The sequence below is a fragment of the Nyctereutes procyonoides genome, unplaced genomic scaffold (genome assembly GCF_905146905.1).
Source record: "Nyctereutes procyonoides isolate TBG_1078 unplaced genomic scaffold, NYPRO_anot_genome, whole genome shotgun sequence".
NCBI lineage: Eukaryota > Metazoa > Chordata > Mammalia > Carnivora > Canidae > Nyctereutes > Nyctereutes procyonoides.
In genome coordinates this window covers 20953037-20975580 of record NW_026575147.1, presented here as the reverse complement: position 1 = coordinate 20975580, position 22544 = coordinate 20953037, and the positions used below count along the sequence as shown (strand labels likewise).

The following is a 22544-nucleotide window of genomic DNA, read 5'->3' as shown; positions in this document are numbered from 1 at the left end:
CAGGCCACTCTGCCAGCCACTCCTTTCCCCTGCCTGCTGACAGGCCAGGTGCTCCCTCCCTGCTCCCTCCTCCCTCCCCTGGGCCCTGCTCCCTGCCCTCCTGGGCAGCCAGGGCAGCAAGGACGGCACCCAGGGAGCTGCCCCATGGACAGGGCCCCACAGAGACAGCACCGAGCCTCGCAGGGTAAGAGGCCCAGGGCTCTGCAGGCAGGTGGCAAGAACTTGCCTGGAGGTTCAGAGGAGAGAGAGAGAGAGAGATTGAAAGAGTCTGGTCAAAAAAGCAAAGAGGAGAAGGAGGAGAAGGAGGAGGAGGACGATGACAACGAGACAAAGAAGGAAGAGAGAGATGGGTTGGCAGGGGATATAGGCCAGTCTTGATGGAAACAAGGAGAAGCAGGAGGAGGGGCTCAGGCAGCAGAGGAGGAGATGGTGGAAAATGTAGGGGAGAAGCAGGAAACACGTGGAGGGGAAAGACAGGGAGCAGTGGAGAGGGAAGAGGCAGGTGTGGGGAGGGAGGGAGTGTGTGAAGAGCAGAGTGAGGAAGGGTCAGAGTGGGGCAGGCCCTCCCCAGCGTGAGTGCCCCCTGAGAGGAGGTGGTGACCCTCCTTGGGTCAGTGGGCCGAGGGCAGCAGGGGCTGGAAGGCTGGCCTCTCCACCTTCTGCTCCTTCACTGGGGGAGGAACCTGGCCTGTCTTGAGGGGTGACAGGCAAGAGGGTTGGGGGAGGAAGGAACCACACCCTGTCAGCTGCCCATGCCCACTGGCCCAGGAGCATGGGGTTTCATTTCTGCAGAGAATGCGGGGCATCAGCCTGGGGACAGCGAGGGGCAAGGGGCCAGGTAGTCCTCGGGCCTCCCGTGGTCTAACAGAGACCCTCACAGGAGCAGGATCCACAGCCACATGCTTGGTCTGCCATGAGCACCAAGGAGAGTGAGTGCCGGCAGCTCAGCCACCTGGTGGAGGAGGACATCCACTGCCCGGCAGGCAGCTGCCCAGGGAGCACCCTACCCCAGGACTGCTCTGAGGGGCAAGGCTGGAGGCCAGAGAGAGGGTGCCACGTCAGGGAGGAAGCTGGGTGGGGCTGGTCGGGATCAGGGGGAGTGGGCGGGGCGGATGGAGCCACTCCTTCTCCAGGCAGGGATCGGGCAGGGATCCTCGCAGATTCAGAGGTTAGGGAGACAACAGGGGGCACGAGGCAGGCCTGCAGGCTTTGCTGGGACAAAAGGCTGGCCTCGTGCTCTATGAGGTGCTGCTGCGTGCTTGTAGGAAACGGACCAAGGTCTGGCAGGGGAAGCCTCTTCCCAGGGGCTCCCTTGGTAGGTGTTCAATAAATGCTATAAATGAATGACCACCCACCCACCTTACCCGCCTGCCACCGCCACTGCCATGGCATCTTAGCTGAGGCTTTTCCCTCAGCAACTGCCCCTCGGATGTATGTGCATCCCTGCCCACCCCACATCAACCCACCTGGGCCCTCTACTGCCCACTCTCTACCTGGGCCGTAGGAAGGGGTTCCCTCCCCCGCAGGCTGGTGAGCCAGGGAAGCAGCGGGAAGGCAGAGTGGGGTCTATGCTCACAGCTCTCCCTCCTCTGCCTCCAGGCAGCCTCACCCCCTTACTCTCAACCTGCACACCTCTGGCAGTCCCGGGTGCTTTGGGGCACTAATAAGCAAACAAGAGACTTAAGTCCTACAAGGATGTAACTGGCGCAGAATATTTGTGGTGCATCTCTAATGGGCCAGCCGCTATGGATGGCTCTGGGGGTTACACAATCAATAGGGCAGGCGACTTCCCAGCTAGCAGGAGAGCCCCACGTTGTGAATCATGACACAATGACAGCAGTTGTGACAGACAGACAACATGACAGACAACAGTTATGACAGACAGACAACATGGCTCTAGTGTCAGGAAAGCAAACACCCGGTGCTGAGTGTCAGCACGAGGCCGAGAGAGAGAGGGGGCGGGGGGGGGGGGACATGCAGCTTCTTCAGTCGGAAGCTCGAGGGACAAGGGCAAGTTGGCTTTACCCTGAGTGTCAGGAAAGGGCATTCCGGGAAGGACGAGCTTGGGGACTGCCGGAGGTAGTGAGAAGCCTAGTGCTTCTGAGGACCTGCAGGGCAGAGTATGAAGACAGGGCTGCTGTGGCAGATGGTCTCGCCTTCTGCTCAGACACCAGGTTCTGGAGGAAAGAGTAGGGTAGGATAGGGCCTATGACAGGGTGGAGGGTGTCTCCCAGGGCCCACCATCTTCAATTTTTGGCCCCAACCGCTCTCTTCTCTTTCCAGAGCTGCTGGCTGCCAAGAAGACCCACACCTGTGAGTAGAAGATTGGGGCAGCACCTGGTGCTGGGTGTGGAGAGACAGCTTAGAAGTCAGGGGGCTCCAGGGGGCATGTGCAGAGGTGGCACTGAGGGAAGCAAGGAAGATGGGGAGCCCAGAGAGGAAGGGATGGAGAAACCTCAAGATCAGGGCTATGGGAGAGGCGGAGGAAGCCTGCCTGCAGAGAGGGAGCACCACAGACACCAGGAGAGGAGAATTAGGAAAGGGATGGGCGGGAGAAAGAGAGGAGTGTGCTGGACGGAAGCACAGGAGCTGGCAGCAGGGAGGAGGGAGACAGGGGCAGCCTCAGGGACTCAGAGAGCCTGCACCACCAGGCTTTGTGGCAGCTGAGCCACGTTTGGTGTTCGTCTTGGTGGTTAACACATCCTGAAGTGTGAACAAGCCAAGCTGTGCAGAGCTGGAGAGCAGGAAAGCTTTCACCTCTGTAGGAAACATGACACACAGGAACACTCCAAGCCCTGAAAGACTGAGGCTACAGCATGTGGGAAGGAGGCTAGAGCTCAGGAAGGACTTCCCAACAGATACTGGCAAATATGCATCCTCTCTGTGGACCTCTCAGCACATCAGATCTACCCACCCCCCTGGTTTGTGGGAGAAGCTACTCTCCCAGAAAATGCAGCCACTCCACCTCAGTCCCAAAGCTTCTATCACATCAGGGCCATGCATGCCCTTAGCGGCCTGAGGGTGCCCTGGGGGAAGGCCTCCAGAAGCATATGTCCCTGAATCAGTGAGGACCACTCTGGGGCAAGAGAGACCACCTGCATTTCTCCATGGCCTTCCCTTGGGTTACCTCCCAGTTCCTTCTGAGAGCTCGCTGACCCTGCTCTGGCTTCCAAGATTGCTTAGAGCCTCCCTGTTCTAAGCGGAGAAATCTCAGAGGCAACAGCATCCCCTGGTCCCTAGGCCGGGCAGACAGGAGCTGGGGGGCCATCCAGGATGCTTCATCCTCCTGGCTGGAAGGTTGCTTTGCTCAGCATAATCCTGATCAGTGCCTCGCCTGCCCCTAGCCACAGGGCCCCACGGAAATGCTGAGCAGGGCCCTGTGAGGAAAGCAGGTCAAGGAGTGACGTGCTCGTGCTCGTGAGCTGGGGGATGGGAGCCAGGGACCATATGTGGGTGGGGGGGAGAAGGGGGAAACCATGGCCAAGGCTACACCCCTTTCCCCCTTCCCAGCCCACCGGTCCCATGCAACCATGCCCCACCTCATCCCAGGATGTTCTGTGAGGAACCGGGGTGACAGCCCCTCCCCCAGTCCACTGCCAGGTCCTGCGCGCCAGAGGCAGGCCAGTGGGAAAGGCCTGTAGCAGACCAAGGAGCTGCTCAAGGCCTGGTAAGATCAGAGACCTCTTAGGAAGTTTGGTGCAGAGAATCTGGGAGGGACTAACTCCCCCAGGCTGGGAGGCTCAGAAAAACAGGTTCCAAATTGAGACAACCCCAAGAAGGGAGGAACTCAGGAGGGACCCCCAGACCAAGAGAGGGCCTAGCTACTGGAGGGCCCCGAAGAGGGAACCCCAGGCCAAGAAACTGTAGACTCACATGCCAGAAGACCTCCCAAGCTAAGACACCGTCAAGAGCAGATGTGAACCAGAGAAACCCTCCCCTTCCTTAGGTGGGATTTGGGGCCAGACTGCCTGAATTCAAATCCTAAACCCACCACACACAGCTATGTGTGACCTTGGGCAAGTAATTCAACCTCTCCATGTCTCTCACTCTCTTCATCTTTGAAATGGGAATAATGGTACCTACCCCATAAAGTATTTTGTGAGTATTAGATAATCCACATAAAACCGTAAGAAGTGTTTCTGGCACAAAGTAAACATTATTATCACCACCACCACCACCACCATCATCATCATTGTCATTATCATCATCATCTGCATTCTGATTTCAGTACTTTTGCTCTTGAGGAAATGTCTGATGGACTAACCCTTCTTGCAGTCAGTGGGTATTTGTCTGATGATTATTCTTGCTGCTGTTATCATTTGTTCCCTGGCCTGAGGCATACACCACGTCTGTAGGGAGGGCAGAAGCACGGTGGGCAGCCTCCCAGACTACACCCCACTGGGCAGCTGTTGGCAGTCCACAGGGTCTCAGGTGGCACAGCCACTGCCCCCAGGGCAGACATCCTGTGACTTACCTCCAGAAACATCCCTGTCCCTGCAGTCAGTCACCTGGCAGAGGGTCAGGTTCAGGTCCTCGGTGGGAGGGGGAGTGGGAACATGGCCAGGCTCCTGTGAGCTCCACTCTGGTTCCCCAGCCAGAACTACCTCTGGCGGGTGGAAACAGCTCTTACCACGCGTGGCTGTCGCATGTGGTTTTGGAAGTTTCCAACGCCCCCCTGCAATGGCTGCCCCGCCCCTCACACCCTGCCCCAGGCCCAGATTGGCCACGTGGGGAGCCTGTCATCTTACTTGCTGCACCCCAGAGGGGGTGGGGATGCAGTGGGGGGGTTGTCACTCGGCCACCTGTGTGGTGTGGCTTAAACCCCCCCCACCCCAGCCCAGAAGAACTGGAGAGAGCTGGGTGCAGAGCTGCGGGCTGGAGCTCCACAGAAAGGGCCTCACCCCCAACCCAGCTGCCATCTGTGCCCCTGCCCCGGACCACCCCCGGCTGAGGACAGAGAGCTGGGGCTGTGAAGCCTGAGGCCCAGTCATGAGAAGTAAGTGAATGGGCCACCTGGGAACTGGGAAGCCTGGATGGGATGCCAGTGTCAGGCCTGGGCCTCTGGAACTGAACAGTGTGAGCAAAGCTGAGTGCTCTTTCCTCCTGGCAGGGTGTGTCCCGGTCCAGGCCAAGGTCTGTTGGGATGGGTGCAGTCGCTGGAGGCTTGCTCCCTAGGCAGTTTTCTCAGAGCAGGGGGAGATGGGGGCTGTGGAAGATGCCTCTGTCAGGAGTGCTGGAGAGGAGCTGCAGGAGTAGCCGAGGTGCTCTGCCTTTCGTCTAACAAGGACTGAGCCCCAATGCGACCAGCGCTTTACCCCAGGTCACACAGCCGCAGCAGAGGGAGGCTGGTAACTGACAGGCACCGTCCCGACTCCCCCTGCAGCGTCCCACCCACCCCCAGTGCCTCCCGCCTGTCCCAAAGTGGGTGAGAGAGGAGCCAGAGGGGTCACTCTACCCGGAAGCTACAGGACAGGGAGGGGAAAGCCAGATTGTCAGGTGGAGAGGGTTAGAAGTCCCAGTGTGTCTGTGTGTCTGTGTGTGTCCCCAGGTTCAGTCACCCATTCAATGAGATGGATATGGCAGGGGAGATGGGAGCAGAAAGCCTTTGGCTTCAGCCCCTTCCTGGCGTGGAGCTGTGGGCCAACAGCTAGTGGGTAGATGTCTGGGGCCCACATGCCTCCTAGCAGAGCAAGGCTGGGTAAATCAGACAATCCTTGTGTGCATGTAAGGAAAGCTAGAGAAGCTCTCGGAGCAGAGAGCAAATGAGGAATAGGAAGCCCACGTCCCTGTGGCCTGAGGCCTGAGGCAGCCCCAGCCTCAACCTGGGGTCTTCCCACAAACCACAGAAGGGAGGCCATATTGGGTCCTGGAAAGACCCATAGGCCGAGAGCCTAGAGACCAGGTTCTGGTGCCAACTCTGTTACTGACTGGCCACATAGCCTTAGGCAAGTCACTGGGCCCTGGTCTCCTCATCAGCGAAACAAGAGAGCTGAACTTAAAAATAAAACCAGCTTTGGAGAGGCTCCCAGTTCTGAGGACCCAAGACCAAGGTGAGAGCTCTGGTCCCCGAGGTGAGCTTCCCAAAGCTAGTGAAGGTGTTTCAACTCTCCCAGGACAGTTGGAGAAGAGGCCATAGAAAAGAGCGAGCTTGGGACAGAGATCCCAGAGCAGGTATATGAGCTGCGGTGGGTCAGGAGGGGTAAAGAGAAGAGCCAAAGACTTCCACAGGAAGAGAGGCCTTTTGGAGCTTCCGTTTCCTTCCAGCTTCAAACGTTAAAAGACCAATCTTCCCAGAAATGCCCCCCAGTCAGCAAATCCACCCTGGCAAGCAAGGATTGAGCATGCTTCGGAGGTTGGCAGGAGAGCAGGAGTCCCTCCTGAATGAGGAAGCCACCAGGCAGCTCTATATGATATCCCTCCAACAGCTCCATCCAGGCTGGTAGTAGGAGAGAGGGCCCTTCTATGTGGGGGTAGATGCCACTGGTCCTTCTCGCTTAGACATCTCTCAGTATCTCACAGTCCCAGCTTACCTGGCCCCCTCCCCCCCAACACATACCTAGTGAGTCCTAGCCACCTCCACGCCCTCTGACCATAGCCAGGGAGAGCCCGTACACCAGGGGCTGGGGACTGTGACACCCCAAAGACCAAGGGACAGACACACAAGGAGCAGAAACAGACCAGGAAATAAAGAGGTGTAGAGGTCAAACCCAAAGGACAGATTTATGAAATACTTGGGGAAAAAATGATGTCCTGATGGGCTATAAATGGAGAAATACCAGGAAATACCACCCAAACATGATGAAGCCCGAGACAGAGCTGGAGCACGAAGATAGAGAGGCATAGAGACACAGAGGTTTTGGAGGGAGGGGGCTAGGCAGTAGAGGGGAGGGGGGCGCCGCGTACTGAGTACTGATCGAGGCTAGGAAGTCAGAGAGTGGGAGTTCATGGGGGTTCTGAAAGGACGGCACAGCTCCCTGCCATGGTGACCTGCTGCTAAGTAAAGAGGAAATGTCCATTAGCCAAACAGACTCCAGCCAGCCAGAGAGACGGCGGCCCTAGTCATCTCTCTCTAAGGACGCAGCCAGTGTGGAGCCAAGAGGTGTGAGGCTCCACCTCTGGGTATGGATGGTGAGGTAGGGGGAAGAGGGGGAGGTGGGCCGGTGTGAGGTCCCATGCCTGTCTTTGCTGTGCCCTGGTCTTTCCAAGACTGCTCATGATAATGAGAAGTGGTGGGCCAGGAAGCAGTCCGGTCCCCCGGGGTGCCACAGCTCTCATATTGAGAGCCCAGGGCCACCTGAAGCCTTTACAAAGGACCCCCTCCTTCCTTGCACCACCCTGAAACCTACGCCTTTTCCCCTCCTCCCATTCCTAACAGGAACCACCCCCCCTCCACCTCCCAGCCTAAGGTACTAGAAGCTGGAGCATCCCAGCCAGTCCCAGCACAGGGAAGTTGGGTTCCACCCTCCCAGGGGCTCCCTCCCCTCCCCTGCCTCTGCCCCTGACTCAAACAGGGAACAGGGACTTTCCCACGCTGAGAGCCCTGTTAGGAAGGCAGCCCTGGGGTCTCCTCTTATCCTCCCTGGCTAGTCCTTTCTGAGATCTAATCTCTACTCCTCCTGCGCCTGCAGTGCTGTCCTGGGACTCTGGGCTCAGAACAGATGGGCATGTCTATTTGAGGGGAGGGACAGTTACAGGGCAGGGCCTCAGACCCAGAGCCAGTGTCCCTGGGTTCTGCATCTCCCAGGATGGCAGACCCTTCTGGAAAAGGAGACCCAACCCTGGAGGCAGGGAAGCCACTGACTGTGACTTCGGGCTCCCACTCCTCAGAGCTTCCTCCTGGTGATTCATCCCCTCCCCACCATTCACCGGTTGTTTTCACTCAATTCTTTTGTTTCCCCTCCTTTCTCCCGTCCCAGACTGCGGGGGTGGCGGGGGCACCAGGAGGGGTTTCAGGTGGCTGGCTGTCTTTGGTGGCTTTTCAGAACCCCAGACTCTCCCTCGCCCACCTGAGTTTTAGCGTCAATACTTTCTCAGCCCTAGGATCTGGGTGTATCAGCAAAACATCCTTGCCCTGACTTGGGAGGAGTGTTCACCAGGTAGAGAACTGCTCCTCTCCTGGCACTCCACCCCCTGCCCTCCCCCTCCTGCTCCCCTGGGCTGCCACCCACCGCGTGGTTTCCAGCTTTGCAGAAGCTGCGGGAAGGAGAGCTGAGAAAGGAGGGAGGTTGTTGACAGGCTGGGGTACACAGGGGACCCCTGGCCAGAGCTGTGGTCTCTGTGCAGGTGGGGGTGGGGGAAGCGGAGCTAAGAAAAGAGATGCATCCCTCTTTCCCATTCACCCATTCATTTCTGCAGAGGCCTACTAAGATGTGTGAAAGCCAGTCCACACTCCCAAAGGAGCTCAGTTGGGTGAGGAGGGCTGTTCCACCTTGGCCTTGGAAGCCTGCCCCAAGACCTGAGTAGAGGCAGGAGGAGGTGGGCACCACAGAAGAAGACCCGGGACAGAGGGAACCATGTGTCTGTGGGTCTTTACACTGGATATGAGTCCTGGCTTTAGTTCCATGGGTGGGGCGGGGGGGGGGTGTCTTCTCTGAATTCTGTTCCCACCCCACCTCACACTTCTCTGAATTCTGTTCCCACCCCACCTCCACACTTCACACTTTCCCCCTGCAGCCAGTAACCTTGGCCCCATCCCATTTCCCTGATGCACTTGGGCATCTCATCCTTACAGGGTGTATAGCTTACTAGTTGGAGAACTGGGCTCTCGAGTTACAGAGACCTGGGTTCAAATGCCAGATATGCCACTTTGGATTGTGTAACCTTAGTCGAGCGCCTTACTCCCTCCTGGACTACTTTCTCATCTGTAAAATGGGCACAATACAAGTAATACCTACTTCTCAGGGTTGTCGTAATCATTCATGAAACATGTATCCAAAGCCTGGCACAGAGTAAGAATTCAGCCAAGGCTTACGTCTGTTATTACTATCCCCCCTTATTCACTGACCATGGGAGAAAAGGAGAGAGAATGAGAAGAGAAGGCAGGCTCAGCTGGAGGCTGACAAAGCACCAGGAGGAGATAAGGACCCTCAGGCTCCTCTGACTCCATCCACTCTCCAGCAGGGCTAGGGAAGTTTCTGGGGTTGCAGGGGAGAGACCCCCCTGGGCTAGAGCCCCTCCTTTGCTCCTATCACTTCCTCTCTGAGGTAGAGGGCACCTGGATGGGGCCCAGGGCTGGCTTCCGAAGGGGGCACAGGGCCAGGCTCTGGATGCATTCAGAGAGCGCTATCAATGAATCTCACAGCTGTGGGAAGGGCGGGGTTAGAGGGATTGGAGGGAGGGGAAGGCAGACCACCTCCTCTCTGCCTCTCCCGTATTTCCACACAGAGGAGATGCACATAACAAGCTCCCTGGGGATACTTCAAGTCTCTGAAGGATCCAGAAGAGGTTCGTTTTCTTTTCCCAGTACCGTATCAGAATGAAGCTTTAGAGGTCTCACAGGCTGAGGAGAAGACACAAGAATAGGCTGAGGAAAGGACGGCCAACCCCACCCCCGAGGAGCAGCGCCTGGCACAAAAATGTCACAAGGGACTAAACTCTTGCTCCTCAAAAATGTAGGCTGAGGACCAGCAAGCTTGGGCATCAACTGGAGCTCGTCCAAAGGCGGAATCTGGGCCCTCAGACCTGAGGAGGGACCAGCTCACAAGATTTTCACAAGCCCCTTGGCTGATCTTGTTTGAAACGCAAAGTGCTAGAGCCGTGCAGTCATTAGATGCCTTGGGAGCTTTCAAAGCACATAGGCACTCCTGTCTCCTGGGAGGATTTCCTGTGATGGGCCTGGAGAGAGCAGCAGCTAGGTACAAAGCCCTTCCTGAAGCAGCGGGGGCCGCAGGGGCTGGCCTAGAAGGGCCTGACCTTTGCTTGGTTGAGTTCCTGGCACTGTCAGGCCCTTAGATGGTAAGTTCCTGGCAGGCCAGGCTCCAGGGCAACAGTTTGAGTAATCCTGTGATTACTCAGCTCCCCCTCCCCAATCTGGGTTCCCATCACCTGCAGCTTCAGGCAGGAGCTTAGGTTGAAGGTGAGGGATCCGAGGTGTTTTTCAGCTCCTGCTCACCCCACTGCCACCTCTGCCAGCCCTTCCCGTTCTCTCCCCTCCCCGCCTCCACAGTCACATTCATGCGCACCGGTACTTTCTCTTTGAGGTTTCAGGCAGATGGCATTGAAAGGGGTACAGGTGGCAGGGGAAGGAGGTAGCAGTGGGAGCTGAGGGCCTGATGCTGCAGACAGGGCCAGGGGCAGGGCGTTGGCGCTGGGACATCACTGTGGGTTTTCCTGTGTTTCTGCACCTGTCTCTCCATCTTGGGGTCTAAGTCTCTGTTGTCTGCCAAACCTCTTGGTCTCTAGCTCGGAGGCTACAGTGTCTGGCACTCCTACCTCAGAACGTCTGACTCTGTGTTTCTGTCTCACTGTGTACCTCTGTCTTGGGACTGTGGTTAGGGAACACTGAAAGGTGGCTGGACTGGTGGCTGGGGTCCAAACGTCAGCGCCCCCCCCCCCCACAAGCACAGGTATTTGTGAGGGGGGTCCAAGGCTGGCCACATCATCCCATCCCACATTGGTTACAGCATTGTGAGGTTCCTCAGGCTGGGACCAGCAGTGGGTCAGGGAGACATGTGTCTGGGTCACCTGTGTGGTTGGCGCATGTACACACACACACACACGCACACGGATGTGGCTCTGGGAGAAGGGAAGAGGCAGGGAGGCCTGTGGTTGACTGCTGGGCTGGAGTCCGAGTTCCCACTGTGGCTTGGCCTAATCTCCCCTCTGCTTACTTTTTTGGGTGACCCACGTTGGTTTCTCCCCTCTCTGGGCTGAGGGTTCCTGTGGAGACAGGTTCGAGCTGTTGGAGGGGAAGGTGTGGAGACAAGCACAGACTGTACAGGGCACAAGTGGTTCTTTTGGGCCTTGGGTACCCACTGTGTGTCTTTACCTTCAGCTCTGCTCTTTGGTAACAGGTGCACATAGAGTTTGCCTCTTAAACACTGTGCTTTCCACAGGTAATATTGTCATGCCTACCGTCCTACCTACAAACATCCCATGGACAAACAATGTTATTTTTTATTCTCATGTCACTGACAAGGGATCCTAGGCCTAGGGAATCTAAATGACTTGACATGCAGGTGCCTCCAAATTTTCTGCCTCGTTTCCAGCTACCAATCCCCTCTTGTTCTCTCTTCCCTTCCATGCATTCCAATCTGCTCATTTACTGGAAAGGATCTGAAAGGCTCACTTGCCATCTGTCCCCAGTGATCACAGCCTCCTGGGTGGGTGCTGGGCAGGCAAGTGAGGGTTGGGACAGGGGAGAGAACGGACTCCTCATGGAAGAGTTTCAGATACCCATGGGCCCTGTCCCCCATGAGGAGGCAGCTGCTTACACTGGCTCAGCTTGAAGCCAGCTTGAGGGGACAACAGTTTCAAGAGGAGAGAAATGAAATTTCAGAGGGTGGTGGGCAAGCCACAGTCCCTCTCCTCACCTCCCATCGGAAGGCCCTCCAGATGACCACAGTCCAGGCCTGGGCCAGGCATGGGCCATGCACTCATGGGAACACAGGCCTGCCCTATAGGCCCTCAGGGTGGGACATGGATGGGGGCACGTCAGACCTAGTCAGGGCTATATTCCTAGACCACCTTTCTGGCCCACTCCACCCCAGCCTCCCCGCTCAAAGGGGAGGCCACGGGGCCCCAGTGGTAGAGAAGAGACCCCCTACCCCCTTGGGATGGGTGAAGACCTCCAACACAGTGGGAATTCCCACTCCCCTTCAAAGTTGAGCTGGGAAGAGGCCAAATGCTGGTCCCTGAACCTCAGTAGAGAGCCGTGGGCATTGACAGGGACAGGGAAAGTAGAGGAGAATCTGGAGCCCCGGGAGGCCACAGTGAGCTCAGTGGGCAGCAGGCATCCTACTGGCCAATGAGCAAACACGAACACACGAACAGCCGGGCGTGCCTGCTGGCTCAGGCAAATGTGCCCACTGACTCACAGTCACATGGCCTTCCATGTGTATGCATGCCTTAACATGCCCACTGATGTATGTACCCCCAAAGCTGTGTACACTGAACAGCATGATGGAAAGCAAGGGAGCTAGGATGTAAACCCCTCTCTGGGGCAAACTAGCTGCATGAATCTGGACCAACATCTGTCTTACCTCATCTGTCTATTCCTTCACTTGGAAAGGAAAAAAATTGAATGAGATGGTCTCTAATCTCAGCCAAAGCTAACATTCATGATTTGTGCACACGACCGGACCCAGAGGGCCTTGTACACACATGAACATACACACTCTCATGTGTCGATGCACACAGAGCTGCCCACGTGCCGCGCCAGGGCCAGGGGCCTGGGCGCTCTGGTTCAGTCTCTCCCTGGATCGCCAGCATCTGACAATCTGACAGACATGGCTTGTTGGGTGCTCTCCTGGGCTCCACCTCACTTCTCCTGCCCTCTCTGGGCCCTACCCTGTGGACCCGATCCCTGCCCAGCGGGTGCCTGAGGCTTCACAGGCCGGCTGAGGATGGCTGGCATCTCTAGGCAGTCCCCAGGTGCCTCCTGCCTTGGTGCACCACATCCCCCCACCCCCATGCCTCACCCACTGCCCTCAGGAGCAGAGCCTGGTGGGGGAGGGTGGCCTAGAGGAAGCCCCTTGGGCGGGAAGCAGGTGTTGTAAAGCAGCGAGAACTCCTGGCTCCTCAGGCAGAAGGGAGGCAACTGGAGGTTTTCAACTTAAAGGGCTGAGCAGGTGGTCTCTCTGCAGCCGCCTCATCTGTCCCTGCAGAGCTGACACAGCTCCTGGCTACCCTGTGAAACTCAAAAACAGCCTCCTTGGACCCCTGGCTGAGCAGCATTCGGCACTTCACTTCTTCCATTTTGCAAGAGGGGAAGAACAAACCTGAGTGGGGTGGGGGAAGCACCAAGTCCCACCTTGTCCCTGTGTCTACAGCCCAGGACATGGGGGCCGAGGCAGGTAAGGTACCTGGGATGACTCCTGTTCTTTCTCTCTTCCAGCGCAAATCGAAGTGATTCCTTGCAAAATCTGTGGAGACAAGTCATCTGGGATCCACTACGGGGTGATCACCTGTGAGGGATGCAAGGTGAGCCTGTGCACACGTGCACGCACAACCGAGTATCTTCCAGCATGAGGAGAGGGGGCTCTGTGGCCTCTGCTCTGACTCCAGGGACAGTCTCCTGAGGTGGCTAGGGAGCAGCTTAAGAGTGCCCTACACAGGAGGGCCTGTCTTAACCTGGGGACATGATTGCCTGGCAAAATGTAATCGTGCTAAGAAAGGGGAGGAGAGAAAACTGGTTGTCGGACCTGCGGAAGCTAGGGCCAGAGCCTGGGCAGGGAGCACTGGGGACGGAACTGGGCCTGGCCAGGACTGCAGCCCAGGTCTCTGCCTGCCTCCCCCAGGGTTTCTTCCGCCGGAGCCAGCAGTGTAACGTGGTCTACTCCTGCACCCGCCAGCAGAACTGCCCCATCGACCGCACCAGCCGAAACCGATGTCAACACTGCCGCCTGCAGAAATGCCTGGCACTGGGCATGTCCCGAGATGGTGAGGCCACGCAGGCAGCCCCTGGGGGTCTCTCTGGAGTCTCCAGGGCAGACATCACCCTGTAGACACATCCTTCTGTGGGGCACGGGCTGGCCAAGCACCAGAGGTCTTTGTGGTCCCCCGCCTTCCTTTCCCCAACATCCCAGACTCCTCATCTTCTTCTTTCTGGGATGGATTCTCCTCACCCCCTTTGCCTGTGGCCCACACACCATCCAGCGGCCACATCCTGCCTCCTGCTCCATGGCTCCAATACCATCTTCCTGGTCTCCTATCCCCGTGCTACAACATGACACAGTGGCTAGGAACGGAGCCAGAATCAGCCCAAGAACCGCCTGGAAGGCATGAGGGTAGAGAGGGCGGCTGCTGTTCCTAGTGCCTCTCTCCTGGGTCCTCGCCCTCTGCCTCCAAGAAGCCCCCCATCACCACCACAGAGGGAGCCCAGGGCGGGGCTGGGGGAGGCATGAGGTGATGAGGAGCCAGAAAGAGGCTGTCAGCACTTTTCAGCGCCCAAAATAACAAAGTGAAAGGAAACACGCAGGGGTGCAAAGGGGCAGGCGGGGCGAGGGGCTGTACCCCCACACCTGGGAGGGGTGGGGGGAGTGAAAAGGCAGGAAAGAAAGAGCAGAAGAGGATGTTCAGAAACAAGCCGCGGAGCCTGGGTTGGGCTGTGGTGAGTATCTAGGTCACCAGGGAGCCTGCAGGCCTGACCACAGGGAGACCTGTGTTCTCAGCTCTCCTCTTCCTCCGACCCTCCTAGATGGGCGAGGTGACCCCAATACAGCTCGAGCCCCCCCACCACTGACTCGACCACCCCCCAGCCCCAAAATCAGGAGGCCACAGTCCTCAGTCCAGACTTACTGCTTGAATTCTGCTCCTGGCAGAAGCTGGTTTCCAGCTGGGAGAGTTTGCTTGGGAGACCGAAATGCCTGGGCTGGACCAACCCTGCGGCAAACACCTGCAGGAGGTGGGAGGGGTGTCGAGCAAAAGTGGGGGTCCCTGAGGGAAGTTATTATGCCACACTGGAGAAGCTCTGCTTGGAACCAGCTATTCAGGGAACAGCAAATGAATTCTGTAATGATCAAAATGCCTGTCGATGCTGCCCTGTCCCCTGCGCTCCTGCCTTGAAAACTCCTGATCCCCACCTCTTTCAGCTGTCAAGTTCGGCCGCATGTCCAAGAAGCAGAGGGACAGCCTGCACGCCGAGGTGCAGAAACAGCTGCAGCGGCAGCAACAGCAGCAGCGAGGACAGGTGGCCAAGACCCCACCAGCAGGGGGCCAGGGAGCTGACCCCCTCGCCTGCCCCATAGGGCTCCCAGATGGGCAGCTGCCCCTGGGCTCATCACCTGACCTACCCGAGGCCGCGGCCTGCCCCCCTGGCCTCCTGAGAGCCCCAGGCTCCGGGTCCTCCTACCCCAGCAGCCTGGCCAAGGCTGGGCCCGACAGGGCCTCATACCACCTGGAATACAGCCCCCAGCGCGGTAAGGCTGAGGCCAGCGGGGGCTTCTACGGCACAGGCAGCCAGCTGAGCCTGGAAAGATGCGCACTTCACTTTGAAGACGCCAGGCCTCCTGGGCTGGAGGAGCCAGGAGGGGGCCCAGACACCTACTGTAGCCCCAGTTCCCACAGCGCCTTGGAGGCATCCTATGCCTCCCTGATGGAGACTGGTGAGCAGCTGGGCAACAGGGAGGGTAGGGATGGTGAGGGGGGGCCCAGTCAGCATCCTGTGTACACTAAACATGAGGCTAAGGGTGCTGAGGGGCCAAGGAGGGGAGGCAGAGCGAGGGTAGGCCAGGCTGAGGAGGGCCCTCAGCATGCGTAGGGTAGCAGCTGGCTGAGATGGAGCCCGTGCCCTTCCTCCTCTGGCCCCAGAGCACCTGGTACAGAATGTTTGTAAGTCCTACCGAGAGACGTGTCAGTTGCGGCTGGAGGACCTGCTACGGCAGCGCCCTAACATCTTCTCCCGGGAGGAGGTGGCCAGCTACCAGAGGAAGGTGAGGCCAGGAGACCATGTGGGAAGGGCGCAGGGGAGTGCAGAGGTGGCTATCTGCATGTCCATCACAGATAGACACGAGTGTGTCCCCACTTTTAAATATAGGGTGTGTGTGTGTGTGTGTGTGTGTGTGTGTGTGTGTCTACACCCTAGCAGATGGATGAGGGGTTGTCCTTGGCCCCTGCCTATTAACGTTTTGTCTGGCCTTCATCCTACCTCCTCCAGCACCCAGACCTTGGTGTGTGCAGCCCTTGGTATACTCCCCTTCCCTGTACCCTCTCAACGATAGCAGTAGTCAGAACGCTGATTACCGTTTGTCAAGCACCCCTTCTCTGCCGGGCACTGTGCTATATGCATCACAGAGATCATCCTCTACCCTTCCAATGGCAACCTGTGAGGTTGGCATTTATTTCTGTTTTTAACAGACTGGGAAACGGAGCTCAGAGAAGTTAACAGACTTACTCTAGGTCACAAAGTAGTGCAGCCACAGGCACGTTCAGATCCACAGGGCTCCAAGGTTTATGCTCTTTTTCATCATGCTCTTAACAAGACCACCTGTTCTAAAGAACACCCACTTGGCACGGAATTTTTGTCACTCTACGTTATTAAGACCTTTAGGTAGGTCTTTTCGGGGAGAGGGGTCAGTACGTCCTTCTCACTTCAACAGAATGCAAGCTCTTTGAGGCAAAGCTGCATCTCAGATGTTTTTTTATTTCACCATGACAGCTGAGTGCCCACGGCTGGTGGGTGCTCGGTGAGTGCGACCCAAGTGTACATCTGTGCTAGGACAGGCTAAATAGCCAGAGAGGAGAGTGTGAGAGTTCTGAACCTCAGCCTGGGCTCCCAGGGGCCTTGGGAGGGTGGCAGGGTCATAAAATGGGGCAACCGCAGGACCCTCCTCCTTTGCAGTCCATGTGGGAGATGTGGGAACGCTGTGCCCACCGCCTCACCGAGGCCATTCAGTACGTGGTGGAGTTCGCGAAGAGGCTCTCAGGCTTTATGGAGCTCTGCCAGAATGACCAGATTGTGCTTCTCAAAGCAGGTGCCCAGGGAGAGTGGGCTGGCCTGAAGGGGGGGCAGAGCATGGGGGGGGCGCTGAGCGGATGGAGGTGGCTTAAAGCAGGATATGGAGGGGCAGAGCTTCCTGGCTTCATGACACCGGCCTGCGTGTCCCCCTCTCTCCCCAGGAGCAATGGAAGTGGTTCTGGTCCGGATGTGCCGGGCTTACAATGCTGACAACCACACAGTCTTTTTCGAAGGCAAATACGGTGGCATGGAGCTGTTCCGAGCCTTGGGTGAGGGGCAGAGGGAATGAGAGAGGCGGGAGTTGGATGGCAAGCCCACCTAAAGCTTCAAGACCAGGCACCCTCTTTTCAGGGCAGATCCCCCCTGTACTCCGAACACCTAGAGGGCCAGTGGCCTCACCCACCTTGCTCATCCTTTAGTTTTCTCTCCCTCAGGCTGCAGCGAGCTCATCAGCTCCATCTTTGACTTCTCCCGCTCCCTGAGTTCCTTGCGTTTTTCTGAGGATGAGATTGCTCTCTACACGGCCCTGGTACTCATCAATGCCAGTGAGTGTCGTTGGGCTTGCCTAAGGAACAGTCAGGTGGCAGGGGAGCCATGGAAATGGGTCTGGGCCTTCAAATGTGGTTAAATCTGGGAAATTGCTTTAAAGAGCAGAAAGAAGATTCAGAGGAGCCTGAGAGGGGGAAACACCCTCCAAGGTGGAGTTGGAGAGTGGGGAGGCAGGGAGCCGTGAGGATGAGAGGAAGTGGGCCACCTCCCAGAGACAAATTAGTTTTGCTCATGAGCTCATGTCAGAGAGTCCAGTGTGGCCACACACTGGAATCACCTGGGGAGTTTTAAAAAGTGATTCTTGGGCAGCCCCGGTGGCTCGGCGGTTTAGCGCCACCTTCAGCCCAGGACGTGATCCTGGAGACCCGGGATCGAGTCCCACGTCGGGCTCCCTGCATGGAGCCTGCTTCTCCCTCTGCCTGTGTCTCTGCCTCTCTCTCTCTCTCTCTGTGTCTCTATGAATGAATAAATAAAGTCTTTTAAAAAAATAAAAAGTGATTCTTCCCCAGACTCCACTCCCAGAGACTCTGAGGTCATTGATCTGGGGTACAGTCAGAGCACCAGGATTTTTAACAGCTTCTCCAGGTGATTGTCATGTGCCACCAGGCTCGAGAATCGCGGCTCTGTGTGAGCTGATTTTGAGACTGTGCACCATAATGGCAGGACTCTGGATCCCCACTCCGCTGGAATGGAGTGGGTTGGGCAGAGCCAGGGAAGGCTATATATTCAGAGACCCTGGAGAAGTGCTACTAACCTGAATTTACAGAACGAGATAATCTGTTGTCTGGCTTTGCCAATGAGCAGAGACCTAAACTAGAAATAAAGACTTAAAAGATGACTTCTGGCTATTTTATGGAGTCAGGGCCAAAGGTGGTTTGTCCTTTGAAGTTAGCCACAGACTGCTGCAGAGGCCCGGGTGCTGGCCTAGGAGACTTCACCAAGGCCTTCTGCTCTCTGGGCTCATCCTTGGCTAGGGGATGGAATCCCTCTCATTTTTCCCCCACAATGGAATTCTAGCATTGAATGGACTATGTGAGGTATCAGGGTACCAGGGAGAAGGCCACTTGGAGTCAGTCTCTCCCCAGTTTTCCTTGTAGACAGCTAGCCAAGCCCCAGGCCCCAGAGCTTTTCATGCTCAAACCAGGACGCACACGCACTCAGCCTAGAAGGCTGCAATCCAGCATAGATGCCCAACATGATACACCCTTCCCCCTTCCAGGAGAAGTTAATGTCCATGTTCTTTCTTGTTCTTGTGATGGTCCCACGCCTTCCTCCAGACCGTCCAGGGCTCCAAGAGAAGAGGAAAGTAGAACAGCTACAGCACAACCTGGAGCAGGCTTTTCATCACCATCTCTACAGGACTCACCGCCAAGGCATCCTGGCAAAGGTAGGATGGCAGTCCCTGAGGGGGAAGAGGTCAGGCCCTTCACCCCAGCTGGGACACTGGGGCTCTGAGGGCACAGAGGAGGAAGTACTTGAGCCCCACATCGTGCTAGAGGGCTCGTGGCAGAATGGGGAGTAAGGGGATGGGCCGGGCCGTCACTTCCATGTGGAACTTCTAGATTGAAAGTCAGGAGAATCTGGAATCGGGAGGAAGCCCCATCCGGAAATAATCTGGCTTTAATAGAGCCAATGCTCACTCAGCATCTCTTTGTACAAGGCACCATGGAACAGAAAGATACAGAGAGGTGGTCCTTGCCCCCACCCAGGGTCTTTAGTGTGGTACGAAGAAGAGGCCCATGTCCCAGTAACTCTAATACAGGGTGGTATACCGGTAAGCGGTATAGTCATACCATTAACAAGGTGCTACCACAGACATGCTGTCATCCTCAGAATAACTCGATCAATAGGACGGGTATTAAAATCTCTCTTTAGTGATGAAAAAACTTAAGTGACTTGTCCAAGTTTGCCTGATTGGTAAGTAATAGATGCAAGATTCAATGCCAGTGCTCTCCCACGGTATCCCTGCACTCCTGGTAGGTTACTTTGATAAGAGATATTGGGGAAATGTTAATGGCGGCACAGAACAAGGGGTTAAAAATAATTCAGGGTAAAAGGAGAGGGTCATACACGCAATCCTAGGGAAGGCAGCATTTAAGGTAGGCCATGAATATATGTCGGATTTTAACGGACATTCATGGGGGTGGGGCAGGCATTCCAGACTACGGGAACAATCAGCAAAAATAAGGAGGCAAATAGCACATATATGTGGAATAGCTCGTGGTACATTTTGACTAAAGCATAAGATTGGGAGTGGCATTGATTGATGAGGGCAGGGAAGGAGTAGAAGACCAGCTTGAAATTAGGTCAGGTAGCAAATCAGAGAGGACATTCAGTGCCATCTTAAAGAGTAAAGGCTTTACTTCCAGGCAATGAAGAGCTCTGAAGGCTAGAGAAATGATGTCATCAGACCTATTATTTAGGCAATTTAATTTGGAACCAGTGTCAAGGAACCATTTATATAATCGTTCAAGCAATGGGCCCCTGCTATGTGCCGGGCACAGTGAGTGCTAGGTGCCAAGGATAGAGAAAGGACTTATACACACCCTATGTCCTAAAGAACTTCAAGTCCAGTTGGACAGGTTGGAAGGGCAGACTGGAGCCTGGGGAAACATCTGGAAAGCAGATCTGGTTGGCTCCACCTTCAGAATGCAAACCCTCCACCGTCACCCCTCTCCTTTGCCAGCTACCAGTTCTCACATGGCCTGTTAGAGAGGTCCCTGGTCGTCCCTCCTCCATCCTGCAGCAGCCACACAGCCCAAGTCTCCGTCCTGCTGAGTGGCAACTCTAGGTGCTATTACACAGAGGGAAGGACCCTAATCCAGGGAGAGGTAGCTAGGGAAATATTCCCAGAGGAGGGACACTTGAAAGTGAGGAAGAATTAGTCAAGCAAAGAAGAAATGGAAAGGCATTCCAGATGAGAAGGACTTCCAGAGCACGACGGCCAAGAGGCATGTGATAGAACACAACGGCCACAGGGTCTCAGTAATACAAGGGCAGAAACTGTGATAGTATTTACCAGGGTTCATTTTAGGAGTAGCAGGGGTCCACTCAGAAAACATGCACCCCTCCCGCAGCAGCCCTTGCTTGCTTCCAGTTTCCTGAACACATTCCCCCAGCCCCCACCCGCCATGGGATCTAATCCAGCCATTCCTCCAGAGCCAAGTGCAGAGGGGAAAGCAGGAGGATTTCCCTACCCAGGCAGGAGAGGACATCGGTGCTCTGGGGAGAAGGCTGGAGTACTGACCCTCCTCCCCTGTTAACCCGTCCCCAGCTGCCGCCCAAGGGGAAGCTTCGGAGCCTGTGCAGCCAGCATGTGGAAAAGCTGCACACTTTCCAACATCTCCACCCCATCGTGGTCCAAGCCACTTTCCCTCCACTCTACAAGGAACTCTTCAGCACTGAAATCGAGTCACCTGAAGGGCTGTCCGAGTGACCTGGAGAACGGACTCCTTTCCCTCCCCTTGGGCCTACTGGCCCTCTTCCCTGGATCTCCTCCCACCTTCATATTTTTCTTACCTGTGCCCCGGGAGGGTGGTCTCCACCTATTCTCTAGGGATGAGCAATTGCTGAGACTGGCTTTCTGCCCACAGGGGTGCCTGGCAGTGGGCCAAGAGCCAGAGGGTGGTGATGAAGGAACACCATCTCGAGCCTCAGCGTTGTTGCATCTGCTCTCCCATGACCCTTCACCCCCAGCTTCTGAGAGGCCTGGGGTGGCACATAAGGACCTCTAGGAGGACCATGGTGTCCTCAGGACACCAGGAGAATCCAGTCGACTCTGGGCTCAGAAGCTAAGAATAGGACTTTAAAATACCTCATTGCATTTCCCTGTGGGCTTTGGCTGGGGATATGTGTCAAGCTCAGAGACTGGCAGCTGGAGCCCAGAAGGACCTGTATATAACATGAATCCAGATCTCTAGATTTTCTGCCTTCCCCCTTCCTCTCAGCTCAGCAAGGAAGTGGTTGGGCGCCCTGCCCTTTTCCCGGGGTCTAAAAAAAAACTAGATATGTGGAGGATAAGGATGGGATGGGGGGAAGGGGCTGGGATTTTTTTTTTTTTATGGAATTTGGGTATAGGGATAGAGTACAATGGAGGCCAAGAGCATCATAGATAGAATTAGAACTCAAGTCTCTTATGTGCACTTTAGAAATAGACTTTAGGGGTCAGCACAAATCTGATGGGAGACACACATCCACATGCAGGTGAAACACATACTCACAAACTCAAACTGCAATTATGCGTCTCTGTAGACTCATTTATTCTGACACAATTTTTGTCTTCTTTGAGGTCACAGCTCAGAGGCACTTGTGGCCTCAGGGAAAAAGTCCCATCCTGAGGGACCCCAGAACATTTTCATGGTACACCAACCTTAGACTGGGGGATGCCCAAACTCAATCCCAGCCCCAGCTGTCTTCTAGCACAAGAAACCCCAAAAGAAGAGACGGCTGCGCACTGGTCAGCCAGATGCCCCAGACAGACCCTTGGAAGAGTCCTCCTGTCATCATGGAGAAAGAAGCCAGACACAATTTCATCCCAACTCCCGCAGAGAGGAGACCAGGGAACAGGACACACACCTGTTTTTCTGGCTGGGATTGTGCCCCTGAACTTCTCTTGGTTTTACAAATCGCTGTGAGCCCTCCTCTGAGGGATAAACAGCAAGTGATGTGGGGGTGTTGTGTTCTTCTCAGGGGAGGGCTTTAGCTGGCTAAACATAAACCCCAACTTGGGCTATTCTTTATAAAATGATTTCAAAGGCCAGAGGTGTGTGTGGCAGGGGCAGGGGTGGGGTTCTTAAATCAGATTACAGACAAACAGCTCTCCTGTCTCATTCCCTTGGGGGAGATCCAGGCTTCTAGCCCAGCAACACATGAATTATCATAAGGATTGAAGCCCCTGCTCTGAGCAGCACCCCAGGGAGGCTGGAGCCGCTCCTCAGGAACCCTCACTGAAGGAGTCTCAAATTCAGCTCCATGGCAGATGTTCTGGACTGAGAACTTTCCCCACAAAATGATACCCGTGGGAGACATTTCGATTGAGAGGCTGCACAGAATCGCCCTGCATCTGGGAGACTAAAAGACAACCCACAGGAAGGTGCTTGGTCCCAGAGCTCCCCAGAGGGGAGTCAGGATGCCCACAAGAGACCCTTTGGAGCTGCTAGCTGCCTCTACCTCCTGACCCCTTCTGAACCCCCAAAGACTCCCTCTCGGCTCCCTCCCCTTCGCCATCCTGTAGTGGCTCTTGCTGCAGCCCTCCCTGGTTGCTTTATTTATTTATTTTGCACCAACAGGGTTGCTGCAGACTCATTCTTGCCTGGTTTAAAAAGAGAGAGAGGAAAAAAAAAAAGGAGAAATGCTTTCTGGCTCTTTTCTCTACCTCAGT

At 55.9% G+C, this 22544-nt stretch overlaps 1 protein-coding gene across 1 annotated transcript; it reads left to right on the top strand.

Moving 5' to 3' along the window:
* The first annotated feature begins 107 nt into the window (after nt 1-107).
* RORC (RAR related orphan receptor C) lies at nt 108-22524 on the top strand. The gene is made up of 11 exons (XM_055312613.1): nt 108-184; nt 2284-2313; nt 13055-13140; nt 13458-13599; nt 14751-15263; nt 15469-15590; nt 16499-16631; nt 16777-16884; nt 17050-17160; nt 18442-18551; nt 20439-22524. The coding sequence occupies exons 1-11, from the start codon at nt 145-147 to the stop codon at nt 20598-20600; spliced, it is 1557 nt and encodes a 518-aa protein (XP_055168588.1). The 5' UTR covers nt 108-144; the 3' UTR covers nt 20601-22524.
* The last annotated feature ends 20 nt before the right edge of the window (nt 22525-22544 follow it).

Excerpts from the sequence above, each read along its gene's own strand:
- RORC (XM_055312613.1), top strand. The coding sequence starts at position 145 with ATGGACAGGGCCCCACAGAGACAGCACCGAGCCTCGCAGG. Across the intron at positions 2,314-13,054 it reads TGCCAAGAAGACCCACACCT|CGCAAATCGAAGTGATTCCT; the intron begins GTGAGTAGAAGA and ends TCTCTCTTCCAG. Across the intron at positions 13,600-14,750 it reads ACTGGGCATGTCCCGAGATG|CTGTCAAGTTCGGCCGCATG; the intron begins GTGAGGCCACGC and ends CACCTCTTTCAG.